This window comes from Hetaerina americana, unplaced genomic scaffold, assembly GCF_022747635.1.
Source record: "Hetaerina americana unplaced genomic scaffold, ioHetAmer1.1.p SCAF_152, whole genome shotgun sequence".
Lineage (NCBI taxonomy): Eukaryota > Metazoa > Arthropoda > Insecta > Odonata > Calopterygidae > Hetaerina > Hetaerina americana.
Window position 1 is genome coordinate 892 of NW_027286648.1, and position 26184 is coordinate 27075.

Genomic DNA, 26184 nt, shown 5'->3' on the forward strand with positions numbered 1-26184 from the left:
ACTATAATTAGAGTCAATATCCAAATTGATTTAATTTACAAATTAAATGAAAGTCCACATTTTTTAGAGGTAGAAAGAAGGAACTGAGGAAAAAACCATGAATGATCATGGTTCTCCAATTCTAAAAAAAGAATCATGTTGATTCAAGCACTCGCGGTTCTCGGAAATGTTAGCATCCCCACGGCATTCATACATCAAGTGCACTTCGAATGTAAAGAGCACAGAGTGAATGTCAATAGGTTATAGCTTTTTCCTCTTCCTTGTGTTCCATGTGAATTATTATGGAATGAAGACTTTTTTCAATTAGACACCATATTTATGCTCGTAGGGTTATTGTCATTCTTGTAACAAAGTTTGCTACATATTAAACGAAGAAAAAGTTTTTGAATCACAAGAAAAGATACTCTATCGTAGACATGGGAATTAAAGCAAACATTTTCCTATGTGTGCGTATCCTCTACGAAAACTGAGTTTATAACTGTGTAAACAATTTCCACCTCATCTGTTCAGCAATAATGAAAGCAACATATATATCATGAACAAACGCAGTATTTTACATTAACTTTTGCTCAACTTGCCAAACAAAACAAACTAAAAATGAAATTGAATTTCGAACGATCCGTGTTGAATGGTAATTGAACAGCCGGTATTGTTATTCATTATCGTTTTGTTTATTTAGTTTTCATTTTCCTCGCCAGGGTTCCGATATGTCAAAATGGCGACGTCAACAATAGTCAATTCCCGACCTGTCAGTGAGTGTTAGAAAACGTCTCGTATTCTGAGAACCAGGATATAAAAAGTTATTATGCCATCATTCCGCTTTACATTGATAGCATTATCTCCAGTTCCTGAAGGGAATGACATGTGACACTGTAGTTAACTACAACGTTCACCATGTTTTGCTGTATAAGGAATTGTTTTGATGGACTTGGTTTTACTAGTACCAGTGTGCCCCGTAAAGAAATAAATCCGATACTTCTTGATAACACACATATGGGTAAGCATATGCCAAATATATATGGATGATCGTATTTTAAGGTAAATCACTTGATTTAAATTCATATTCGATCGGCTACGTTCTAGCCAATCGATTAGTATTATCATGAAAACTTGATTTAGTGTAAAAAGTATTAATCTTGGGAGATAAGAACATATGGTCGTGTCAAACTAAACTGGTAGCTACCCCTGCCACGTTATTTCAGGCCACGAAGTAGTAATTGTGAAAAATGGCCACCGTATATGTGGAACAGGTGGGGCCTTAGCGAGTGCGCCCTTAGTCCAAAGCAAGTCTTACTTTGAAGTGAAGGTACAGCAGTCAGGTATTATGCATAATTCATATTGATAATACCCGATGATGTGCGTTGTATGCTGTTTTATCTCACTAATATTCTTATTCGGCATTGCATCAGGTATTTGGGGTGTAGGAATAGCAACTGAAAATGCCGATTTAAATTCTGCGCCGGGCGGCAACGATCAAGAGTCATGGGTCTTATGCTCCGATTCTACAATGAGGCATGGGAAGGAAGAATTACAAAAAATTGCGGAGACCATCCAAGAAGGAGATGTGTTGGTAAGTTTATGGTTACTCAAAAGATTGAAAGTAACCATCAGTTCTTCTAGTAATTCTATGAAAATTTTTCGGTATTACAGGGAATTTCGTACGACCATATCGAACTTAATTTTTTCCTGAATGGGAAGCCAATTAACAATCCAATTACTGGAATTCGTGGAACTGTTTACCCTGCTTTATATGGTGGGTGAATTTTTTTCTTTGATCTCCGAAGTATGCTGGACAAAGAGAAGGTTATTTTATTGACAATTATTTATTTTCAGTGGATGATGGTGCAATTCTAGATATTGTATTGGATAATTTCCATCATCCAATGCCGATGGGATTCGAGAAGATAATGATCGAGCAGTCTCTCCTATAAAAGTTGTGATTGAATGCATTGCACTCATAAAATGAATCTGAATATACCATATTTGTGCAGCACGGTACTTAAAAAGCTGTGAGATCGGGCCGCTTGCCAAGTAAAAATCACCTTCCCAATATTAACAATGCAAGCTGAACATTTCCTCGAGTTTGATCTCCTCTGACTGCAGTCTCCTTATGAACGTGTTTGTATGATGCTGATTTGTCGTAAGGAGAGACAAAAATGTTATTAAAATGTTGTCTTGTACTCTTATCTAATTATTATTACATGTTGGCTTAATGTGTAAAAATTAAATCACTCACCATAATAGTGTCCTTTGTTAATAATAAAATATTAATAATGTAAAAACATGTGTGAAGAATTTTAATTGACAGAAGTTCTTAAATACTGTACACAATCCACTCCCTTTAATTTAGCAGTAAGCCAACCAAGAGAAATTCAATATTTAAGAGCAATATATGTAAGATCCTATTTGGCAAGAGAAAGATCAGGAAATGGAATTCTAACTTGATGACAAATTCTAGTTGAACATTTTTCTTTAATGTTTGGTTACAGTACATACTAGCAACATGTCAACTAATGCTTAGATATATAAATAGCGCTTGAGTAACTCCCCCATGGTAGTAAAATCATTTACACTTAAATTTTCCAGCCAATAACTCAATTATTTTGATGGCATGAAGTACAGATAGTACAAAATTGCAACTTATTTCTTGAAATACCAACATTATCCAGTTTATAGCAATTTTGAAATTAGGGGCTAAATTGTACTGCTATCACAAGTAACTTTTGTTGGACACTGACTTTAGTTATAGTTATGTCATATGATGATATTTTATAACCCATTACATTAATTGGAAAGAAAAAGCAAAGACTTTTGAAGGAGAAAAGATTTATGGGAATGTGCGAGATAGATAGCATTATGACTCAACACATTTGGGAACATAGTCCGTTTGCAATATCCCGAAAGCAGATCCCAACCATAATTTATTTTAAATTCATAAGATCCTGAGGGTATAAGGGGAGTACCAGAGTGGATGTTAGAAAGATGAACAAAAATGACAAGGAATGACGAAAAGTACTTCATAAAGATCTCAGTGAAAATACAGGGATGACAAGTGTGGGTAGATCTTAATAATGGGATAGCAAAAGCTACACAGGATAATGTAGGGATGATACATATGAAAAGAATTCGGTTGCAATGTCTCAGAAAATATGGAAAAATACCACTATGAAGATGGGAAGAGGAATTCACTGAGAATCAAATAATGAGTCAATATAATGGTAAGACTAAGAAACCATTGTTGAAAGAGCAAAATGAAAATATGAAAAACATTCCACAGAAGTGAATGTGTTAGATTACCAGGGTGAAAACATTCTAAGGATAAAGCAATGGAACATTATTAGTAACGCAGGAGAGAAAGAGAGATTAATGAAACTGAAGGTGAGTCAGGAAATACTGCATAGAAAATCTCTTTGAGTAGTTAAAATGCAGAAAGGGAAGTTCATGTGATTAAGGAAAACAAGAGTAATATAGAGAATGAAAAAAGTATCCTATCACGAGCTTATCTTGATTATATCTGTCCAACACTTTCATTTTTGCAGTCTCATAAACATATATGGCTTTTGAATTGATTGCGTATTCCTCCAGTCAACTCCAATCTTTGGCAAGAGGTTTATTTAATCAGCCCACTAATTTTGAAAAAGCCTCACTGTCCCTTAAACTAAACATAGAAAAAGATAAGATTGGAAAAAAAGAAAGGAACATACAACCTTATGGAGTATGAGTTACAAGTATGACTAACTGCAGACAACAAACCAGTGTAATAAAACATTTAAGGATTGGTGGGAATACAGAGAGAAAATGCCTACAATTTACCATATATTTGCAGCAATTTTGATGATACATACATTTTCTGAGTTAGTGAGAGCATTCAAGTAATATTTGTGAATTTTCCCAGGCATATAGCAGCATCAGAAGAGATAAAGCTGGATAGTAAAACTATTCGCATGCCATCAAAATTGATTCAGTAAGTTGACAACATGCAAGGAATTTTGAAATTATTGAGTGACCAGACAAGCAATGAATCTTAAGGAGATCCTTTCATCAAAGAAAGTTTAAGGAGATTGCACTTTAGCTGAGCAATCCAAATTTGGAATATTTTGCACAGCAGCTACTTAATAATGGACAGGGAAAGGAAATCTGATCCAAACATCACAGGGTATACCACTCATACCCCCCCCCCCCCGCATGATTGCTTACAGGTTACATTTTGTAATCTAGACATTTATTTAAAGGGATGTGAAAATAGTAGTGGTTTTATAATATGACTGTCATAAGTCTGGGAAGTGTGAATCACATCAGCACATCGAGGTAGAGCTTGACAAATCAGCAGCATGTTTAGGCATGCTCTTCAATGCAAAAATATTTCAAATTGCATATAGCATTAGACAATTTGTACTTGCCGCAAAATAAATATCAAAACTAACACCTTGCCAAGTATGCTCACTTTTGGATATTGTAATAAGAATTTCTACAATATTTGACTTTTCACCGTTATAATTAAAAATAAGTTGTTTATGACACTAATTTCTATCAATATTCATGGGTGTACTGTTTTGACTTCATGAGTATATTTAATTCATAAATCAACCCATGTATTGGGATGAAAATGCAACATTATTTACTAAACGGTAAACCCAAGTTCTCATATTCATATTTCCATGCATGGCAACCTTAGTCTATCAATTTCTTGCCAAGAAAATGCAGAGTTAAAAATTTATAATATCAAATCGATTTCACATGCAAGCATGAAAGAAATCAAAATTTCCTGATACAACTTGTATTATGAGATATTTGGAAAAGAGCTAATCATATTTCCTGCATATATTTATTCTTTTCCAAGGAAAATATGACTGATTAAAATAAAATATTTCTATTTACTTCTTTGAGGTAGCATCAAGCGAAAATGTATCAGAAATGTTTTCGAGAGATGAATTATCCAACGCCAACAAGACTTCTCGCATTTGCAATACTTAATTAACTTAAGGACAACCCGCATTCTCATGAGAGAATTACTGACAAGGTAGTACTAGCAAACTAGGTTTATCTTGTAAAAGAAACAATGGCACTTCTGTACAATCTATTTTATTTTCTTGATATAGATACACTCACTTGTTACGTACCCCTTTGATCCATTAAGATCAACTCTAAGAGGGTGGACGGGTGTATTTTGCACATTTAGTCTCCAGCTACTTTTACAATTGTTGGACATGTGCACACATATAAGTACAGTTCTGTTAAGTCTCACAGAGACTTGCATAAATTATACACAACAGCTTTCTCCAATGTTACACCTAAACAGCCATGTGCTTCAAAACACTCCTTGGCTGAGCCAATTAGGCTACCTACACAAATGGTTTGGAGCACAGTTTGATTAATATCATTTAATTCATTCAAAACACACATCTTCCATTCTCTTGAAAAGAAGCAATGTTGCTTCTGGACTGTTTTGAGGATGCATTCAAATCATTCTTTGAAATTTTATGCATTCACACACGAGTAATACAACCCTTTGCACCACAAAAACAAAGACTAACTATCACATGTTTGTATATACAGATATCTTTTCATTCATATGCAACATGGTGCCATATTCTTTACCGAGTTAACATGGTGCACAATACTTTTTTTTATTTAAATACAACCCATGAAATTCTCACCAAATATGAACTGTGTACAGCCACATACTTGGAGTAGTCTATTTAATATTGCATGGCAATAACTTCTTAATATTACAGTCAAGAAGAGCAATGTTTCTCAACTATACTTTTAATGAAGGTACTACATTTAAGCATTTGTGCTGCATATAGCAATAGTGATAACACCGTTAGAGTCACTGCAAGGAAAGAAAAAAATATATGTACATATTTCTATAAATAACACCTGAGGGATTTAGTGTATGTATGTTTGTCATCATTAATAAAGTGAACGTAAGGACACCAAACAATATTAGACCACGTACAAATCAAAAATGACATATTATGTACCCTCCCGTGTTAGCAAGCCTCTTGCAATTCAACATCATCAATTAACAGACAACCCCCCAGACATTAGATAAGAAAAAATAAGGATACAGTTCATCCATCAGATATCGTGAAGGTAAGAAAAAATATATGTACAACTAGATTAAATACAATAACCTTTTCATAAATCTATTAAATATTAAAGAAATCATATAAATATGATGGTTAGATTGTATTCACAGGCATTAGAAGTTCAAAAGATGAATGATGATCACTACTTATAAATGAAACAGATGAGTTTAATGGAATATGATTTTTAACAATTTCAGTTGTGCACACAATTTTACAACATTTTGTGTAACTGAGCAAATAATCATACAATGAGACAACATGGCATGATACATTGGAAAGCCAACAAACATGCACGGCATGACAAGGGAAATTGATGAACACTGAAGGAGTTTGAGTGATGACGGCACGACAGGAATGCTCAGGAGTACGAGGCACACACGTGTTTTGGGCCAACATGAAAAATGCAGCGGGCAAATCAAACTATGAAGTGTACATAAATCTGCACCAAAAGGAGCAATTTCAACTTCTGACATTATAATTCACATCCCTTAACTATTTTAAATTAATGTTGGAATGGATTCACACCTAATATGCCCAGCATATCCAATAAATTTTCAACCTTCTGGGATAATGGAAAATTCATTATTAAACATTTGTGAACATGGACTCAAGTCCACATCGAATGATCTCCAGTCAATTTTCTCAATGCATTCACTTTTGAAGCGTTGTTAACAATTCACAAAATTGTAACTGTCTAAGGAATGAAATAACAGGCAAATATCATCAATGTATTTAAAACTAAGTTTTATACCAAAGAGAGATGATTACTTATGCACAAAAAAAACAATTTAAAAAATGCGTTATACATACTTGAATATAAGATACAATATGAATTATACAATGAAAATGAGGAATGTACATTAAGGAATCAGAGATAACTTTATGTGATACACATTCTGCAGTCGTAATATCAAAAACATAAGATATGAGCAAACATACATTATTCATAGTTCGTAGATGTAAATGATGCAATTTCAAATTAGCAAATAACTCTTCATGGGTTTACCTGATATGAATAATGGCATGAGTTGCACCAACACAGAGTACTCTTTTTAGAAACACTCAGATGGCATTTTACTCAAAAACAAGACATCACATATTTGTGAAAACATTGAAATGAATATCCACCGTTATAAGGCTGGAATAAAGTTTGATATAACTAAGGTATGTAAACTTAGGAACATTCACGACGAACAAATACGAAATGGAAGCATAATGCACAAGAAGAATGAACAAATTTACACTCATGCATGTGAAACAGAACATGGCTCATGTGTTTTACATCTGAATGAAACTATATCATATTAATTCAATTATACCACGTGAGCCTGTTACTATAGAATATGAATCAATTATTGCATTAGTAGTCTTTCATACTTAAAAAATCAAACAAATAAAAATTGTAAAAAAATAGACAAGAAAAATACTAAAGCCTTTGGAAAACATAAAAGCAATAATTACATCTGTTTACTTATTTATACACAATTCAGTTTACATATTCTCTTGTAAAGATAAGGGACCAGTCTTTCATAAATTCGAAAAAGTTAATCAGGATACCATACCTAGTCATAGTAATGTCACTAGTTCTAAGATGGTGTTTTCTTTCATATGCACATTAATTTTTCAATGAAATGCATGCATTAAGACTTGATGAGATAATTATCTAAATTATGACTATCATGAATACTTTGGCCAATGATTCATCTGCGAGGAAAATTAAGTCCAAATTATATTGGGTCACAACCAAGATTGCAAATTAAATATATTCAAGTAAAATCTGATTATAGTCATGGGTAAGCATTTGTATTGTAATCAAGGGGATCAAATTTATAGGGCCACCACTAGGAAACAATTCAAACAAATGTTACTGGATAGAACAAATATTACTACAGACAGACGCCATGCACCCCTCTCCAGTTCATTTTCCATTTAAGTGGTACAAATGCAGGAAAACATTACGAATAAGTCATCGCAGGTCTCCATCAAAACTCTCAAGGTTGAGGGTGCACTGTAAATAATGTTCACATGGGTACTTATTTGCCATACCCTTTATCAGTGAACAAAAGACACGACTCTTCCAAAGAGAATGGGAGACATTTTCAGAGGTTCAAAATGCCAAAAAAATGATACTCAGCATTATCAAATATGCACTTATTGTTTGGAAAAACTCAATAAATGGATATATGTTTGTGAAATTTCACCCACTTAGAGCATGAGTAACAAACCATAAGGTTACACTACACATATTCATATTTTATAAAAAAACATATTTGAACTAAACAGTTAATGAATAACGGCAGTCAAAGATATCCTATCTAGATATCCTCCGGCCACTGAAGAGGTGTTCGCATGCTGGAACATTTAAAAAGTACCCCAGAGTGGATAGCTGTAAATTGATGATGAGCTCAAATATGTACTTGGGTGACTTTTTTAGTTTTCCTGATTCATTTTTTACTGTTGTCTGATGAAGTAAAAAGTTGAAAGGTTTTCACAATTATAAATGTGGATATCTGATTTTAGGAATCTTTGGCCTTTCCTACTTTCCCTCACTTTTCTCCAGGTTTAGCAGAGATTTTACTTCCATTTTCCTAGCCTTTCTCTAGGAAATTCATCATTCGAAGACTTATCTTTCATAATCATTCGTATCCCATGCAAGATGGAAACACTAAAAACCATGACTAACAATAAAATGCAAAAAGAAATACGATGTAAATGATAATAATATAAAATCCATTTGAACTTCCAAAGGGACGTCGCCACCAGGAATGATAAATCACAAACTAAAGCACTGTAAACGGGTATCTTGGCATGCATACACATTCTTCACCCCACACTGGAAATTCAGTGAATTGACATTGGGGCATCAAGAGATCTAATGACAACCTACATTGCATCCCTTGATTATAAAATTGGATGGAGAGACCCAATTTTAGGGTTAACCACTTAAAATTCAAATTTTAGATATGCCGCAATCGGAGGAGGCAGCCCAACAGTTAAGCCATTGGAAATAGAGTGGGAACTTGGCAGTATTTAAGACTTTAAAATCAAGAACTATGAGCGGAGGAAAGCCCAGCATTGACCTTGACCTATTCTTAACAAAAAAGCACCAAAACCTCCTCAGTTTAATGCCCTGGCTGGTGGATTAGGTACTGCACATGAAATGCTCCCCACAAGGTGCACCTTTAGAGATTGAGATATGAGCAGGGAACATAAACATGGGCTCACCGCAAAAGGTCAGTCAATGTGAGTGAGTTATCACACAAGTTAGATCCCCATTGAGTCTTGACACAAATTGAGTCCTGCATCCACTCCTCTAAATCATGTATGCATTTTGATGCATTAAAAAACATAAGCCATCCACCATTTTGCTAGAATTTCAAAGATGAACCACATTTAATTCCCCAACAGCATGAGCTAAGTTCTTTTTATGCATTTCAGAGAGTGATTGGCACCTTTTATACCATCACGCTCTCAATATTCATTTGAATATCAACTTTATATCATCACAGCAAATTTAAAAGCACATATTTCTCGATCTAAAGCCACCCTGACTAATACCATAAAACCAATCATGCTAGTGGCAGTGTTGCCATAAAATATCTGCACAACACAGAATAGAAATTCTGACATTCTCGGCGAAATGAAATAGGCCATTATAAATTAAATCCAAAATTTTGAATTTACTTTCCCACTTCAGGATTGGCAGAAAGTTAACTCCATCATTGGATATTGGTTAACTCCATCAGTCTTAATCCTTGGTTTTTAATGTGTTACTTAAATACACCTCAAATTCTGCTGAAGAAACAATTCTAATGATCAAATGTCTATCACACTATGTATGAATACCAAAATTGCAAAATAGCAAGGTGTAGTTTAGTTGAACCCATTGTTACTGTTTTAATAAATTCTTAAAATCAGATGTGGCAGTGGTTAATCTTTTCCAACATGATCACAAACAAAAAGAGTGATGACGCAATTAAAATCATGTACCACAACAAAAAATGAGCTTTAACACTAATAAATAATATTTTTTCAGTGAAAAATACATATCAATTCAACAATAATAGAAATAAAATTGACAACAAAAGGTTCAAATGACAATTTTAAACTACAGAGAAAAAAATTGATTTAATATTTCAATTAAGTGAGAGTAAAAGGCATAGTATGTAAAACTGAGTAAATGAAGAAGAACTACAATAAAATGTTGAAATATACTAAGGAGCCAATCAACTTGGCATTGCTATCACAGAGTACTAGGAAAAAAGTAAAAAAAGGCCAGTTCTACTCAACATTAAGTATTAGCATTTTCCACATTAACCATTGATAAGATTCTAAACCATTCTAAAAATGCAAGAGTTCCAAATAAAATATCTTCAAATAGTAATTTTAAGTAACCTGCAAGCCACCGCTAGGGAGTATGGCAGGAGGTGAATATACACCAGACTAAAAGATCTTTGATATATCAGGAGGAACCTAAAAACATAAGCGATAATATATTGATGAAATAATTCAAAGAGCAGAAAGAAAACATGAAAGCACACATCAAACTATTAAAATATTTTTTTCTATATTGACGATGAATCAAAAATGAATTAAAATGAAATACATAATGATTGCCATGGCCACCACTTTAAAGTTTTGGAGGCTTCTCTGTGCCTATAATTTACATGGTATCTTGAATTGCAGCATTATTATGGGAGAGGGAGAGAGTATAAATAATGTTAGGCCAAATGATCTTGTTCGAGGCCTTTTACCTACACCGAAAAGAAAAAAACAGTTAACTGTTAGGATTAGTGGGGCCATAACTTTACTTGACATTTAGCAATCAGAAAAGAATGTATATCTCGGAAAACAATTACAGAAAAGTCAGCTTTCGTTAACAGAGAGAGATAAGATACATTGTGACAAAGCAGTACAGAGAGGATTGGAATTGAGATAAACATAGAATATGTGGGGATATGTCTGTTTTGCTAATTATGAGAAGGCATTTAACAGAGTACGGAAGATTCCATGGGGAAGACCAGGAGATAAGTACATCAGAACAAATTAAAGAGGAGATAAAACAGAAAATCATCAGGGGGTGAGAGAATAACACTGATGGGAGAAGAACGGAGGGCTGCAGTCAAACCAATCTTAGGATTAGAACACTGATGATGATGACATGTGCATGTGTGCAGACATTGAGTAGAATACTCCGAGAAAAATTACCCATCCAAAGGAACATACACTAATATATGAGGACAAGTACTAACATGGACATGGTGAAGGCTTTATTAAAGATCTCCATATCAAGTTTCAATTTCCATGGCTGTGAGACTTGGAAGATAGCAGATGCAGAGAAAAGATGATTAGAAATAGATATGTGGTTCTATAGGAGAATACACGTACAGACCTGAGTTAACAATGAAGAAGTCCTTCAAAGATGGAGTGAAAGGAGAAGTTTACGGAAGACATCAATGAGATGATGGTGACCTTTAGAACCCATTATTGGGCATACTCTGAGGCACATAATGGAGGGAACAATACAAGGGAAGATCTACAGAGGTAGACAGAGAATGAATGACAAAGCATGCATGTAGTACATCAGCCAGGGGAACAATAAAGGAATCAAGATGCTGGAAAAGAATAGCTTGGGTTTTTACAAAACAATCGCTGGACAGACATCCACTTAAGATGAAGAACTACAACCCATAATTGAAGTCTAGAAGATGATTACAACCTAAACAAAAAGTCTGATCTCATCAGTAATTCCGTTAACACACTAATCAATCTGAATGGTTGGTTTTGATAAATGCATAATCACTGCAAACTAAGAAGGATGGCATTAGCACATTTCAGGATGAGGAGAAGGGCTACTCTCCCTGCACAACAGGCAGTTTCCCCACAAAATTTTGGTAACCAGAAAATCGCACTACTTCTGTTTGAGATGGGGTTGTCCAAGGGGATTAATCTAAATTTGAATCTGGGATTGCAGGCAAATTCTCTACCAACTGGGCTATCATGCCACATTTCTAAAAGGATCTCATTAATTTTTATAACATAAGACTATCTTCAAAAGACAACAGCATCGAAATACCCTTTTACCTTAGCCTCTGCTCTTCTTTTAAACTAACCATGGACTCATGTCTGACAAGACTGTGTGGGTGAAGGAATGATTATCTCCACGATCTGTAGCCCTTCAGGTTCCACACCACTGACAGATTTCTAGGACTGGTGAGATAATTGTAAATCAAAATACTGAATTTGACACAACAAGGAACCCTTGAGTCTGTGATCTTCAATTGTGTTACTTCAGCTTTTAAATGAACATGGGACCTCACTTCTTGAATAAAATTATTTGAATACATCTCAAAAAAAGAAATTACTAATTAAATCTCCAATTCTAATTTACACACAGAAGAATAATAGTAAATGCTGTTTCAAGCACAACTGCTAGCTTCAATTATGATACGTATAGCATTCATTTAACATAAAAGAGGTCTTAAGTATTAAATTTTTTTTTGGCAGTTGTAAATAAATAATTACTTCTCTCTAATTTTGTAATTACGATAAATAAGGGAATTTCCAAGGTTAAGCTCCATTCCAAACTAGTCAGTTGATGGACAAACACTGAAATATACTCATGAAGAGGGCCAAACAACTTAATTGGAGTACTGAGTCTAGATGGAATTTAGATAGATCTACAGCCACATTAGAATATGTGTAACTAGTTGCAATGGCAAACTACCTTTGAAGGGAACATGAGAAGCCCTCAAGTATGAACACGGAGAGAGCTAAGAATGAGATGTCAACATGTCAATTAAATGACTCTTTCCCAAAACATTGTTAGGAAACATTTTTCAAATGCATTATATTACCAATAAACTATTTAGCCCAAACCCCTCCCTGGTCAAATTATAGAATTTATGATCCACAAAAGTATAACTGGACATCTTAAAAAACATATTGACATTTGTGGTCAAATGCCCTTGTGAATAACGACTTGCCTTCCCACAAATGATAATAATGAAATCGATCCAATAATTGTAGATATACTGAAGGAGTAAAGGAACTAACTTTTCAGTTTCCGCACTCAATTTTGTTCCCAACCATGGTTTCGAAGCAAGACTATCCTTCAAGCGTGACCTGAAGATGTAGACTTACTAAGAAACCATGGTCATGAACAATAAAAAACCATGTGAAAAAACCCAGAGTTAGTTCATTTACTTCTACCATGAAGAATGCCCACAAAGTTTTGCCTGAGACAGTGTTGTATGAATTTAGATATGTTTGCCTTAATTATTTTGTCACCATTTTCTGTTGAGCTACTGGAAGGCACCATCAGTAAATTAAAATTTTATCTCCCTGAGCACTAGAGTTTCACACAGGTGCCCAAGCAGTAGCCGAATCATTAATTGAAACTTATAGAATTCAAACAATTTTGATATCATTCGACAGAAATGATTACACAATATAGTTATTATTCTTTCTAGAACTTGTTTCATAAGCACAATTTATTAGAGTATACAAGAAGTGGCAATCTCAAAAATTATTAATGCAGAGGCTATGTTCTCTCAAACTATCTAAAATTAATAGGGGAACTCTTTTATTTTTAGTTACCACAAAAGATCAACAATTTTGGTGCCTCTTAAAATTTAATTTTAATTTCGCCTCTCAACAACTGGAAATATACAAGTAGCATCAGACAAAAATAAATATTGAGGAAAAGAAAATATGTTAACTAAACAATATGGCAGTCATTGGTCTACAACAAATCAAATTTAGTTCCCTTATTTTAAATATTTTAAAAGTGATCTGACATATTATTGTTGAGAGAACATGGGCACTGCAACTAAAATATACAGGCAGAAAATAAGAGTCAACAAGTTAGAAACTAACTTTGAATGATTTCATGACTGATTCTTTAACCTTCCATCCATATTTAGATGGTTAAAACAAAAAAAAACTCCAACCTGGACTCATGAAAAAAAAGCCAGTTTGTGTTCTCGCAAAAAATTAAGTGTAATTATCTTCCTAACAAATATTTTAAGACTTAATGAGAAATATATACACTATGAAGAAAAACAAAGAAAAATGCCATCCGAAGTTTCTACCGAGGAATGCACATAATTTTATAAAAGTTTTACATTTTCTAAGGCTTGCAACAGAAATAAAATTATAGTCTTCACATCCCTCATAACCACTGGAAACAACAATGATATCCATAATTATGTAGTCCCTTAAAATAAGCAAACAGACTAATTTTTGTACAGCAGAGTAATTTCACTGGTCATCAGCCTTAGTTTTGCCTCATCACGGACGAGGAGAGGACCACGACTGCACACCATACCACTGCATTCATTGAGTCCCCAAGCATACATTTAAAAATACACTGGACATGATTTTTTTTCCAATAAGGAAATTTTTGTGGACATTCAAGCACTCAGAGAAACATTTTTCATGATAACATAGGCTATGTCCATCCCTTTGAAAAATATGTACTTCTGAAAGTAATAACTACTCAAATTATCATGTTTAAAAATATCACATCTTTCTTAAATATTTTGTTGCAAATGTTCCTTGATGAAACATTAACTTAAAGCAACCTCCAATGCAGGACAAACAACATCCAACTGATGATACCTACGCGCCTTTATAGTACATTCACCCTACCTATGACACACTAGGTTTCTCTCATAACCCCAGACAGCACTTGCTAAAGGAATCTGCTCATGAAGTTTCGCTGCACATGCACTAAAAATATAGCAATTGTAGGTGCAAAAATGTGGAATTCCTTTATAATTTATTTGCCTAATATCCATTTTGCATTATCTAATGTGCTCAAGTGATGAAAAATCTCCACCTAAAATGTAATGCAACTTTGCTCTTGCTCAAAAGTACCTTTCTAGCACCATTATGATTGCGAGTGAACAATCATGGATATGTCATAAGCCTATGGCCACATATAAACGCATATTATTAAGCCTGTGACAAATGAACCACATGTGGCAACCGCAATGCAATTGGTTACAAAACTTGACATTGTACAATAAAAATAAGAAATTAGTGCTGTATATAGCCAGTATCAAAGGCACTTCCTTTGGTGGCCCTGGAAATATCTTTCAAGTGCATGTTTTAATAAACCTTGTAACGCTGATCGAATATTAAAGTGGAAATTTAGTTTCCGAGACTTTGTCACTTATAACCAATGTGTCACTTTTTTCCAAGTCCTAACCGCTCGGGACCAAGAGTGTCACAATCCACGTTGGGAGCTTAACAGTCGTATTTATATACTCCTGACAGAAACACCTCACTCGTCTTTTTCGAGCACGTCCCAACTGAAGTCCCTTCCCGACGGCAATATTCCCAGGTGTGAGAAATGCTCCTCGAATTGGGCGTCACGAGCTTTCAGCCGAGTGAATCTCTCGTGCATCAACTTCCTCGCAAAACCGTACAGCTCGAGATCGAGAGAATTCAATGATCTAACTCTATCCAGCCAATAGGGCTCTAGGGACGATAGCGTGGCACCCGAAAGGGTCGTGTTGTGCTGCTCAAAAGGGACGGCAAACCTCAGGCCGAAGGTCTCTTCGAATACATACTGGGATATTCGCTGGTGTTCGGTAAGGCCGAAGAAGGCCATCGCCGCGAGATTTCTTTTGGCCGAGGCGAGGAGTACATGGGCTCTCTCGGCTGCCGATGGCATGTACGAGCGATTGTAACAGCCTACCAACGAGAGGTCCGCCAGCATCCTCGTCTGACGATTAGCTGCTAGGTTGTACGGGCAGGAGGTGAACTCGTCGAGGGTGACACCTTTCCACGTCGAACCGGCATAGCAGGGGGGAAGTTCCGCAGGAGTTGCTGGGCGCCCACCGCACCAGTGTCTTGCGTTCCTCCAAGTTGCACCCCGTTGAACATGCCGGAATTCTGACAGGTAACGACTGACTGGCTCTCTCAGGAGCGTTATGTAGAAGTACCTGCGGAAAATAAATTGATTTGGTCAGTTGTTGCGATACTCTGACATGAGAACTGTTGGAAGGAGATAGTCAACCTCACAGTAACTTGCCGATTGTTGTAAAAAAAAACCCCGATATTTCCCAAATTTGATTGGCAATTGGATGTTGAAGACTGTGACAGAGGGGAGAAAGTTAGGTAAACGGAAAGAAGGGGTAGTAATAGGCTAGGAAGAAGCCCTGGATATGGGCGTGAAACGACGGACTGGAGGAAGGATAAATGCTGAATTGAAGACAGGCTTAATATTGTGTTGGTTGTTTTGTGGGATAAGCAAAGGAATTATCATTCTACAGTTGTATAGAATATGTCCATCCGAAACCTACTTACACTGATAGATTCCAATAATAATTTACATTGAGCCCTGAGCGGGCATGCCTTTTGTGACCATAAGTTGGAACTGTTATGAGGACCACTTGGCAAAAGGTAACACCTCTTTAATTATATGAATTCAACTTCCATACTCTCGAGGTTTGAGAACAGAGAACCTTCAGCTTCATAAGTTTCATTGAGAATCCATCACTGATTCCACCGATACCTTGAAAAACGTCTCTGCTATCACATATTTTACTATTCTAGGCACTTACTCAAGAGCAATGAACCGTGTTCAGCAATCAGGCACCTATCGTATTACCAAAGGAAGAGATGTGATGACTGTATACTAATGATTTCACATTCACAAAATAATAGCTACCAAAATGTACTGTGCATTAGGCATCCTCATTGGCGTTAACAGAAACGGAAATGGCATTGCCCTAAGCAAGGCAACGAAATTAATGTGTCGGGCAAAATCCATGAAATTAGACAATTCTAAAAAATATGACAAACGGTCAATGTCAACATTAAAGAAACCACCGTAACTAAAAATGGTTCCAAGTCAGAAAAACTTGCATTGGCATTTTATAACATGCTAAAAAGAGTTAAATAATTCCACATAACCAAATGAAAATACAATAAGTGAATAAGTATAACAATATTTCCCATCGAGGACATGCCACACTCATGACTTATGCAGTAGTTAAGTAGCTATTGACAAATTTTAACAATTACCTTCGTTTGACAGAATCTCCTTCGTTTTTATCCAATTCAGAATCTACACAGCTAGTTAATTCGGTCCAATCTGCATGGAGACCGCACTTCCAACCCGTAGAGTAACGACTGAACAGCCAATTTTCGTTACGATTTGGTCGAAAACAATAACACCGCTTTCTTTTTCGGTGACAAGTACAAGGTCTTTCAAGATCTAGATCACGCACAAGGTGTTTTCCAAAAGATGTACCTCCTGTTTTTTGAATGTGTAAAAACACCATAACATCATGCGCTTTCATATCAAATTGAAAGTTTTCGTTCAGCACATCGTCGTAACTTAAACCAGGACTAGAAATTTTAGCACTGATTGGATCTGAATGTATTGCTAGTGGCTTCCCTAAGTTATCCTGTGATGGAATTTTCAGAGTCCAATCCGCCCATCCTGTATCTTTGGTTGTCAAAGCACACACTTGGTCGGGGCAGAAGTAGCCAAAATATACAATGCCACTCACCGCGAGAATAAAACATATCAGCACAACACTCACTAGTTTACTACTTGATTTAGGCTCCATTTTTATTTCATAAGTGACAGATTCTCGAAGAAGAACGGCAAAATCAGTTTCAAAAACTTGAACCTCTACATTGTTCTTGGCCATCGCTCCCGAGGCTAACACTGAAAGCGACTGGGTAGACAAAACACGGCTTGCCGTCGAGAACAGCTGAGACACCACCGGAGAAACGTTGAAACTACATGCGCAGAATGAATGCCGATTATCCAGATGCACGTAATTGATTATGGGAATTCAACACACTGTACTACAAATTGCGAAATGACGACAAATACGGCACTCAAATCAAAATAACTTCGCTACACATAAATATCATGAAAATAAATCCTTCTCTATTCTTAAATGGTGGCGTTTTAAAAAAATATCAAACAGACTAGTAAGAGGTCTTCAAGGAGGCATAACATTGAATGGAATGGTTTCCCTTTTATGCACCATATTGCATCTCATCTCAGTGTGTTTAATTTATTTTCGCGAAAAAGAGAAAAAATATAATCTTATCATTATGTATGAAAAAATTAAAGGTTCACGTTTTTTGCTCTGCACTGGTATAGTGGTTCAATACATCCGTAACTAACCTTTTTTTGGACACCAGATATTTTTCTTTATTTAATGTTGATTAGAAGGTAGTACACATATTTAATGCACGAGGAACTCGAAATAAGTATCTCAGCTAAGAGTTGTCTTCGGTGAGAACAAAGAAAGCAACTAAAATAAATGTGGATGTCTTTACGATATTATAATGCGTTTTACTTTTCTTTTAATCTTTTAATTTTTCTGACTGCATGCGCTAATAGTCGCGCGTAAATTTCTTCACAGCGAAATTCATTCGTGTGTTGAATCTGCTGGACATTCCCCAAATGTGAATTCCCAGTATATTTAATGAAGGATTTCATCACCATCAACTTTTACTTATCCAGGCCACAGGCGTTATGCGGCTTTTCCTTGCATGCTGTCATGGAAGGAATGGTCCCAGATGAGAACACTCAATCGTCGCACAAGTCCTGTGAGTGTCTCCACCGTATTCAAAAGCTTTCGGGGAGAAATGGAAGTGCTTCAGCTTATATCGAACCACACTCCAAAAATATAGGAAGGCCTTTGAAGAACAAGCTTTCTTTTTTCACTTTATCTTAGAAGTGGGAATAAATCCAATTCTTTTAATTAAATATACAATTGCCTAATATTGCAACACCTCATGTAATTGCCGCTCAAAAGTTACTACTTAAATATATATATATATATAATTATATATATATATATATATAGGGGAGAGGGGGGCACAGTGAGACAGTTTTGGCTATTATATTTTTTATGAGCAAGCTTATCGCTGAATGTAAAAATCTTTTTTTACGTATGAATGAAGCACATATTAAGGATTAATATAGAATTTTTTCGAATGCCAAAATTCAGCAATTGGCATAAATTTTCTTCAAAGACTAAAGTTAAAATATATGTCTCACTGTGCCCCAATGAGGGGTACAGTGAGACATAGTATGGGGTACTCTGAGACAAGATATATAAATCTTCAAATGATTACATTGAATTATTTCTTTAAAGGTGAATTTATTTTTTTACATATATATGAAAAGTAAAAAATATTAAATACAATATTAGTAACTTTAACATCTTGTTAACGGATGTTAATCATGCTGAAGTCAATGTGAAATTTTATATGACCAAGTTGTCGTTTAGTTAAACCACTCTTGAAAGGTGGAGGCAATATCATTTTTACTGAACTTCCTGACACTGATGCTGCATCTTCTAAAAGAGGATAAACAAATGCATTTGCAATTTTGTTGCTTTTACGTAGGAAACAAACTTCATAGTCACCATCTTCATCCTTATTCTTCAAAATTTTCCCTACATAGAATACCTTAGTGTTTTTATGTCTAAACCCAATAAGAACATAGTCACCTTCCACTGGCTCCTGATCTAACTCTTCAAAACAAGGACCAACCTGTGGGAGGCAATCAATATCAGTGGCTGAATCTGATACTTCCTTGTGATCAATATAGTTTTTTTCAAAACATGAATTTACAGGATCCCTATTTTTGAATCTTTTCCTTGATTCCATTGAGATTTCAGGTTGAGATTTAAGGTTGAAGTCGATGATGAGCTTTTTCCTCGCATCCTTCTTCCTTTTTCTTTCTTCTCTGGCCCTTTCTTCCTCTGCAATTGCATTTTTAATGGGCGTGTCCGTAGCAATGCAGGTTTTACCTAGCCGTCTCCGTCTACTATCAGTTTTCCTAGGTGGTGCTTTGGGAAAACCTCTGAATTCTCTAGGGCTAATGTATGTTGAGTTATCACCATCTGTAGCACCGCCAATATCTGTATCATTTGCTGCGGTAATGCCTCCCAAATTAGCCAAAATGGGCATATGATTACTAACTGGGGACATTACTCCATTTGAGGATCTATCTTGCTGATTCAACAGTCGATCTGTTACTGATGAGGACATAAAGTCATCATCAGTGAAAAGATTACTATCAAAAGGGTATATACCAGTACTTGAGAAACCTTTCTTGATATTGGTAATGGTCATAGATTTGTCAAACGCTTTTCCTACACACTCTGCAATGCCATAAATTGTTAATGTTTTACCTGGATGAGACATCATATAAGAATCTATGGCAGAATAATAAAAGTGTTTGAAAGATTTAAATAACCTTTGTAGTGTTGTAGTGTATAAATTAACCTTTGTAGTGTTTGGAATTTCACTCCTTTAATTTTTGCTGCAGAACGAATTGAATACCCTTCATTTATTACTAAATTTACTGCACCAGACATTTCTTCTTCTGTGAACAACCCAAATGTTGTATTTCTATTTCTATTACATACCATACTGAAACACTAAAAACGTAAAAGCACATGGATGTTAGAATACTTACATGATGTGATGAAGCAATTCACATGGGGCACACTGAGACAGTGTCTCACTGTACCCCCTAAGTTTTTGTCTCACTGTGCCCCGAATGCCCAAAAATTTCATTGACAGTAATATCCAAACACCTAAGAATGCTAATCGGAAAATATATACCTGAATTATTTCTGAATGTTTCCATTTGGTCACAACTAAAGGATTTTTGTAATATTCCTATTGCAGAAAACAAAATACTTTAAAGTATTTGACCGAATAATTATATCTTACTGAACCAAAATAAACTTCTGAATCCAACGACACCTACAATGGCCGCAGAGATTCAAAATCCCGCGAAGATGTAGGTCCTTAGGACATCTATCGGCAGTCAGAATTACTTCTTCGGCACGTATTTCAAAACGATATTATGAATTTTGTCTCACTGTACCCGCTGTCTCACTGTGCCCCCCTCTCCCCTATATATATATATATATATATATATATATATATATATATATATATCCATTGCATCCACATAAGATGTCGCCTATTAGAGTTAACATTTTTTGCGCTGGATAAAAATTGATTGCACGATGGTACTGAGGTGCCCGCATTTCCTTTATGTCATTGGTAATACGCGGTTCGCTCAATCCGAGAGACATTCCTGCCCATGTTTACGTGAGACTTCATGAGATTTTCTACGTGCACAGCCTTCTGCTTGAGGATTCATTCCGTCCCCAATTTTACTCGTACACACCTTTTGTCCTCGCTGAAAAAAAAACCGGAGTAAAAAGGGGTGCCATACAAGAGTTGTATTCTCTGCTTCTATTTTTCCGCAAATGTCGCGTTGATAAACAAACAGCATATCTTTTCGCATATTTTTTGTCCTCTTACAGGTGCTCAAGTAAACATGTTGTCACGACTGCTTGGCAAACAACGTATGTTCGCGTGATTTATTCTCTCCCGACTCTTTACCGATGAAATGGTTAATCGGCTGAATAATATGCCACAAGATTTATCATATCGACATTCTGCGTTTGTCCGGATATATAAATTAGATCAGTATATTCATTAAAAACTTCATGGGAGAAAAGATACGAGCTTGAAGTGGGTAGGAATCTTTTTCAAGGGTCCTGTGATTGGAAATAAATGAAAGCGAACGCTGACAATAGGTTTGAGCCACGCAGTGAGTCCCAATTTCTCCTTTTTCATCAATTCCCCAGTAACATATATAGGTCACACAATTGGTCTGATTTCTTCGTGAACAGGGTTCACCAATCTCATCGTCGAGAAACTACGTTATACATATTCTTCTCTTCATATACTGCCATCACTACGATTCTATCGTTCTGTAGACTTCTTTTGCATAACCATTTCATCTCACGACAATCGCCAACAGTCTATAAATTCCAAGTTATTATAACTATTAACGAATGTATACCGGTAAAGATATATTTTGGATGGACCCATAGTTAAGACCTGTTAATCATCTAAGCTCCGCTTAAAATAACGCTTAGAACAGATATTGCATTCAACCATTCTTTTACTCCAATTAACCTTCTGCATCCCAACGTTCCTTTCAACATCTTGAACATTCTTCAGCATCACAATGGGTTTCAGCATGTTCTGAACCCGATGTTATTGCCTCCTTCAAATTTATCTAAACAACATTCTATCACCCCTTCCAATCCCTTTATTTCATTCGTTTGATTCCCTTCCGCCCATTTCATTTTCTCGTTAATCCCTGAACCAACATTTCAAAGATTCCGATCTACGCTTAACCTCAGCCCTCAATAATCAAGTTTCCCCGCCGTATATTTGTGTAATTACGCTACACATCAAAGTTTTCATTTATATTTCCTTTACCTAGTTTCCTTTTTATTAACTCCTCTATGTAAAAGCTCCTTTGCCAAGAGAAATTATTATATTAATGTCCTAATTACTTCACCCATTTTCACTTAACTATCCAAATAAGTGAAGTTATAAATTTTCTACTTCGTCTCGCTCACGTCCTTTAAAATGTACTTAAATGATTAACTTAGCCTATCATACCTGAGAACCTCATTGGCTTCGTTTCTTTTATTGGTTCTCATCCAATACCTATCAAACTGCTCCTTTTTCTCCACGCTCAGCTATGACTCCAATTCCGTGGTTGAATGGCTTACTAAAGCTTGATGATTTGCAACTTTGACCGCTTCGATGAGTTCTCCAACTAATTTTATTCCTAAATCAAGATCTTTTCATGGCTCTTTTACCACTTTATCCGCTTATACGTAAAAGACACGGGTGGTAATAACTAATGCATGAAATAAGGGTCGACCAGTGGATTTCTACGTCAGACGGTTCTGGAAAATGACCGCTTTTAAAGAAAATATTAGGCACTCTCTCATCCAAATATTTTGGAGAAGAGAGTGCCTATATTCCACTGTTTTTCGATTTATGCATCATAAATAACATTTCAAAAATCGATTACATGCAATTATCAGTCGACCTTCATTACCCATAAAACATTTTGAGATAGCGAGCAACTCTTTGCCATTAAACTTCGTGTTTACCGTAGCTAAAACTGCCTTATATCAAGTAAAAAAAAAGATACGCCTGTGTCGAAAATTACAATAAAGTATCCCTTACTTTTTTCATAATCATATTGGGCATTATTCTGAAAATTGATATGTAGCACAGCTCAAAACCATGTGTTTTTCATGAACTTCTTTTCATTCCCCCCATAGCTCGTGGTGCAGGCATCTTCCACTCTCCGAAGTACTTCCTCTTCGGTATTTCTACCAATTGTATTTTATCATAGTAATTTCGCAATACCAATTATCCATCACCTCTAATTTTCCTTTAACTGATGCCCCTGTAGTTCAGGTATCAAAACCGTAGAAGTTAACTTCAAAAACAAGCTTGAACGAACCTCTTCGTGATACTTAGACCAGTATTACTTGTTACCAACAAGTGCTCCACTTTTTAGAAAGGACTTTTCATTTTGGCCATTTTGCTATATTTTTTATGCTTCTACAATCGCTGATGACTCTTAAGGCCAGCAAAACTCTTAAGGCCAGTGATTCATTGATGACCTCCGAAATTTTCATCTCTCACCGAACAGTTTGGTTTGAAATTTCAGAAAAAATGTATATTAATGTTGAGACACTTCCATGTGTCAGCCATCAGTGATTCCCTCGTAAAATGACACTGTTAAATCATGAGTTGCGGGGAACGCGTGCATGCCATTTTACATCGCGACATAATCTTAGCCATTAGCACCAGGTCACTCAAGGAAATGAGTCGATTATGCCGTAAATACGTAATTACCGGAGAGAGGAGCGCGAAGAGAGACTTAATAATTTCCCGTCCTTCCAAGCCCTCAATAAATAAATACGAACCAATAATGGGTTCCTGCCAACCAATAACTGTTCCATACAATATTAAAGACTAAGAAAACCGGGCGTTTTCAGGGATATCTCTCAGACGGAGAAATCTGGGAATTTTCAGAGACTTACTTGCCGCGTTCATGTTGGAACGAAGCCCAACGTTTCGCGATCACATCATACTGAAGGGTGTGGGCATTTTTAATTAATAATTGTTTCAGGTAATGGCCGCTTTCCAGGATTTTTCTAAACATTTATCGTCAATAATTGATATAACGTCGCTAAGGAATGTACCATTTCGGGTAAAACTCTTATTATCCATGAAAGGCGATACCAAATTGCGTTACTCTTAGAATTTGCCTCAAGAGGCCTTTTACTTCCTAAATTTAAGGGTATTTTGTACATGTGTAAGTCTTATGGACTCTTAGAATGAACTTTATGCTGATCCACTAAATGGAATCTTGATTAACATTTTTTATTTCACAAAATTTTACTAATAACATCTAAAATGAATTAAGTGAAAGTACAATTATTAATCAATGAAAATTAAATTAGACAAAGTAATTTTTATTATTACTAATTATGTAAATGAGATAGTGATCTAACTGAACTGAAATTGTCATTTCTGTTTCCGACTCCATTGCTAGAAATTGGAGCCAATACTTCTCATAGTTTCTATTTGTGAAAACTTTGAAAGGATTGACAAATCTTTTCAAGGTTCCGAGCATCTACATTCCTTTTCGAGGAAAGACAGGTCCATTCTTCGGATGAGATGATTGGTTGCGTAAGTCGTTTCCCCCTCAACCACAGTGGGCACACATTCATATTTAATAATGTCTCTCACGACGCAGTTATATTTCCATGCTTTGAAATTAATTTAGATAACCCTCCCATGATCTACAACATTGACGTAAGTGAAGAGCTAGTGCGAGCTGATGACCCCTTATATTATGAAGGAACAATTATATTTCCTCCTGGTAGAGTCACCCGTCCCAGATAGGCCGAAGGTTAGGAGCCAGGCACAAAGTAGTCCACGCAGCGTCTCTTCCTCAGCAAAGCGTCTGATCCTAGTGAGATGGTGATAGTGTCACGTTATAAATTACTATTGAGGAAGGCGACGTAAAACCACCGTAATTATCTTTCCCATAATAAATATGGACGGAAAGATAGTAAAAACGAATCCTGGCAACTACGGGACTCGGATCACTGGGCCGGGTGTCGTGAAGAGCAGCGAAGGTGTCAAGGCCTTCGCGGTCGCAATATCATGAAGTCCTTGCACATTCGAGCTGAAAGCAGAGGAAAATATAAAAGGTACGCAGGTAATCATAGGCACATGGAATTTTAGGATGATGAGTACAGATAAGCTAGAAATTCCACTAGAGAAATGGAGAAGTAGATATAGATAAATTAGGTTTGTGTGGTGATAGAAGGAGGGAAAAAGCGAGAGGGGTTTAAGAACGAGGTAGAAAGAGCAGCTAAGGAAACAATAGCAATGGTAGAGGATGAGGAAATCAAGAGCCATGGGTCGCGGGAGAAATGCTTAAGAGGATGGCTGAAAGAAGAAAATGGAAGAATGTCAACACGAATATGGCAAGGCAAATGTAGTGAGAACTATATTATAACTTAGGAGAGAAACTTAGGGGTTCAAGAGAATGTGATGGAAAAATCACTGAGATGATTTGGAGAAATTAGATATTTCAGAAACAAGTAAAGGTAGATGCACCATATAAGATGGTAAGAGAGTTTTCAGGGTAGCGTGAAGGAGAAACGATACCTTCCAAAAGAGGTGATATGGAAATTATTAATAGAGCCAGAAAAGGTTCAGGGACAGTGGAAAGAATGCAGCGAAGAGATTTATGGCAAATGTATTTTGCCATATGTATATGAAACTTTATGGCCAATTTAGAAACAGAAAGGGAATGTGATACAGACGAGGATAGCTTGGGTCCAGGAATGCTAGGATGTGAGATAGAAAAAGTCCTAATGGAGAAGAAGTTGAATAAGGCAGTAGGAGTAGATTATATCCCTGTAGAATCACTAAATATTACACAAAGAGATGGAGGGAAGGGATTGTTTGAACTTATACCACAGTATTTATGGTGAATGAATAAGGCTAGAAGATTTCCTTCGGTAAATTTTGATCCGTCTTTATGAGCTTCTTGGATTTAGAGAATGCGTTCGATCATGTCCATGACCATGGTCAATACTAATAAGGATATTGCGAAATATGGGAATGGACTGGAGAGATAAGCGACTTATTCGAAACTTGTTTACGAATCAGACGG

General features: G+C 35.9%; 2 protein-coding genes across 2 annotated transcripts; one reads left to right on the forward strand and one right to left on the reverse strand.

The window, feature by feature from the left end:
* The first annotated feature begins 703 nt into the window (after positions 1–703).
* Positions 704–2286, forward strand: LOC139686942 (SPRY domain-containing protein 7-like). Its single transcript, XM_071583978.1, has 5 exons — positions 704–997; positions 1203–1319; positions 1410–1570; positions 1651–1753; positions 1834–2286. The coding sequence occupies exons 1-5, from the start codon at positions 895–897 to the stop codon at positions 1929–1931; spliced, it is 582 nt and encodes a 193-aa protein (XP_071440079.1). The 5' UTR covers positions 704–894; the 3' UTR covers positions 1932–2286.
* A 12247-nt stretch (positions 2287–14533) lies between these two features.
* On the reverse strand, positions 14534–17768 carry LOC139686943 (heparan-sulfate 6-O-sulfotransferase 1-like). The gene is made up of 2 exons (XM_071583979.1): positions 17130–17768; positions 14534–16045 (listed from the first exon to the last, which is right to left on the reverse strand). Exons 1-2 carry the CDS (start codon positions 17762–17764, stop codon positions 15382–15384), a joined length of 1299 nt encoding a protein of 432 aa, XP_071440080.1. The 5' UTR covers positions 17765–17768; the 3' UTR covers positions 14534–15381.
* Between the last annotated feature and the right edge of the window lie 8416 nt (positions 17769–26184).

Coding starts and splice junctions, on each gene's coding strand:
- LOC139686942 (XM_071583978.1), top strand. CDS start 895: ATGTTTTGCTGTATAAGGAATTGTTTTGATGGACTTGGTTTTACTAGT. Junction 1,320..1,409: donor AGTGAAGGTACAGCAGTCAG/GTATTATGCATA, acceptor GCATTGCATCAG/GTATTTGGGGTGTAGGAATA. Junction 1,571..1,650: donor TCCAAGAAGGAGATGTGTTG/GTAAGTTTATGG, acceptor TCGGTATTACAG/GGAATTTCGTACGACCATAT.
- LOC139686943 (XM_071583979.1), bottom strand. CDS start 17,764: ATGGCCAAGAACAATGTAGAGGTTCAAGTTTTTGAAACTGATTTTGCC. Junction 16,046..17,129: donor GGAGATTCTGTCAAACGAAG/GTAATTGTTAAA, acceptor TATTTTCCGCAG/GTACTTCTACATAACGCTCC.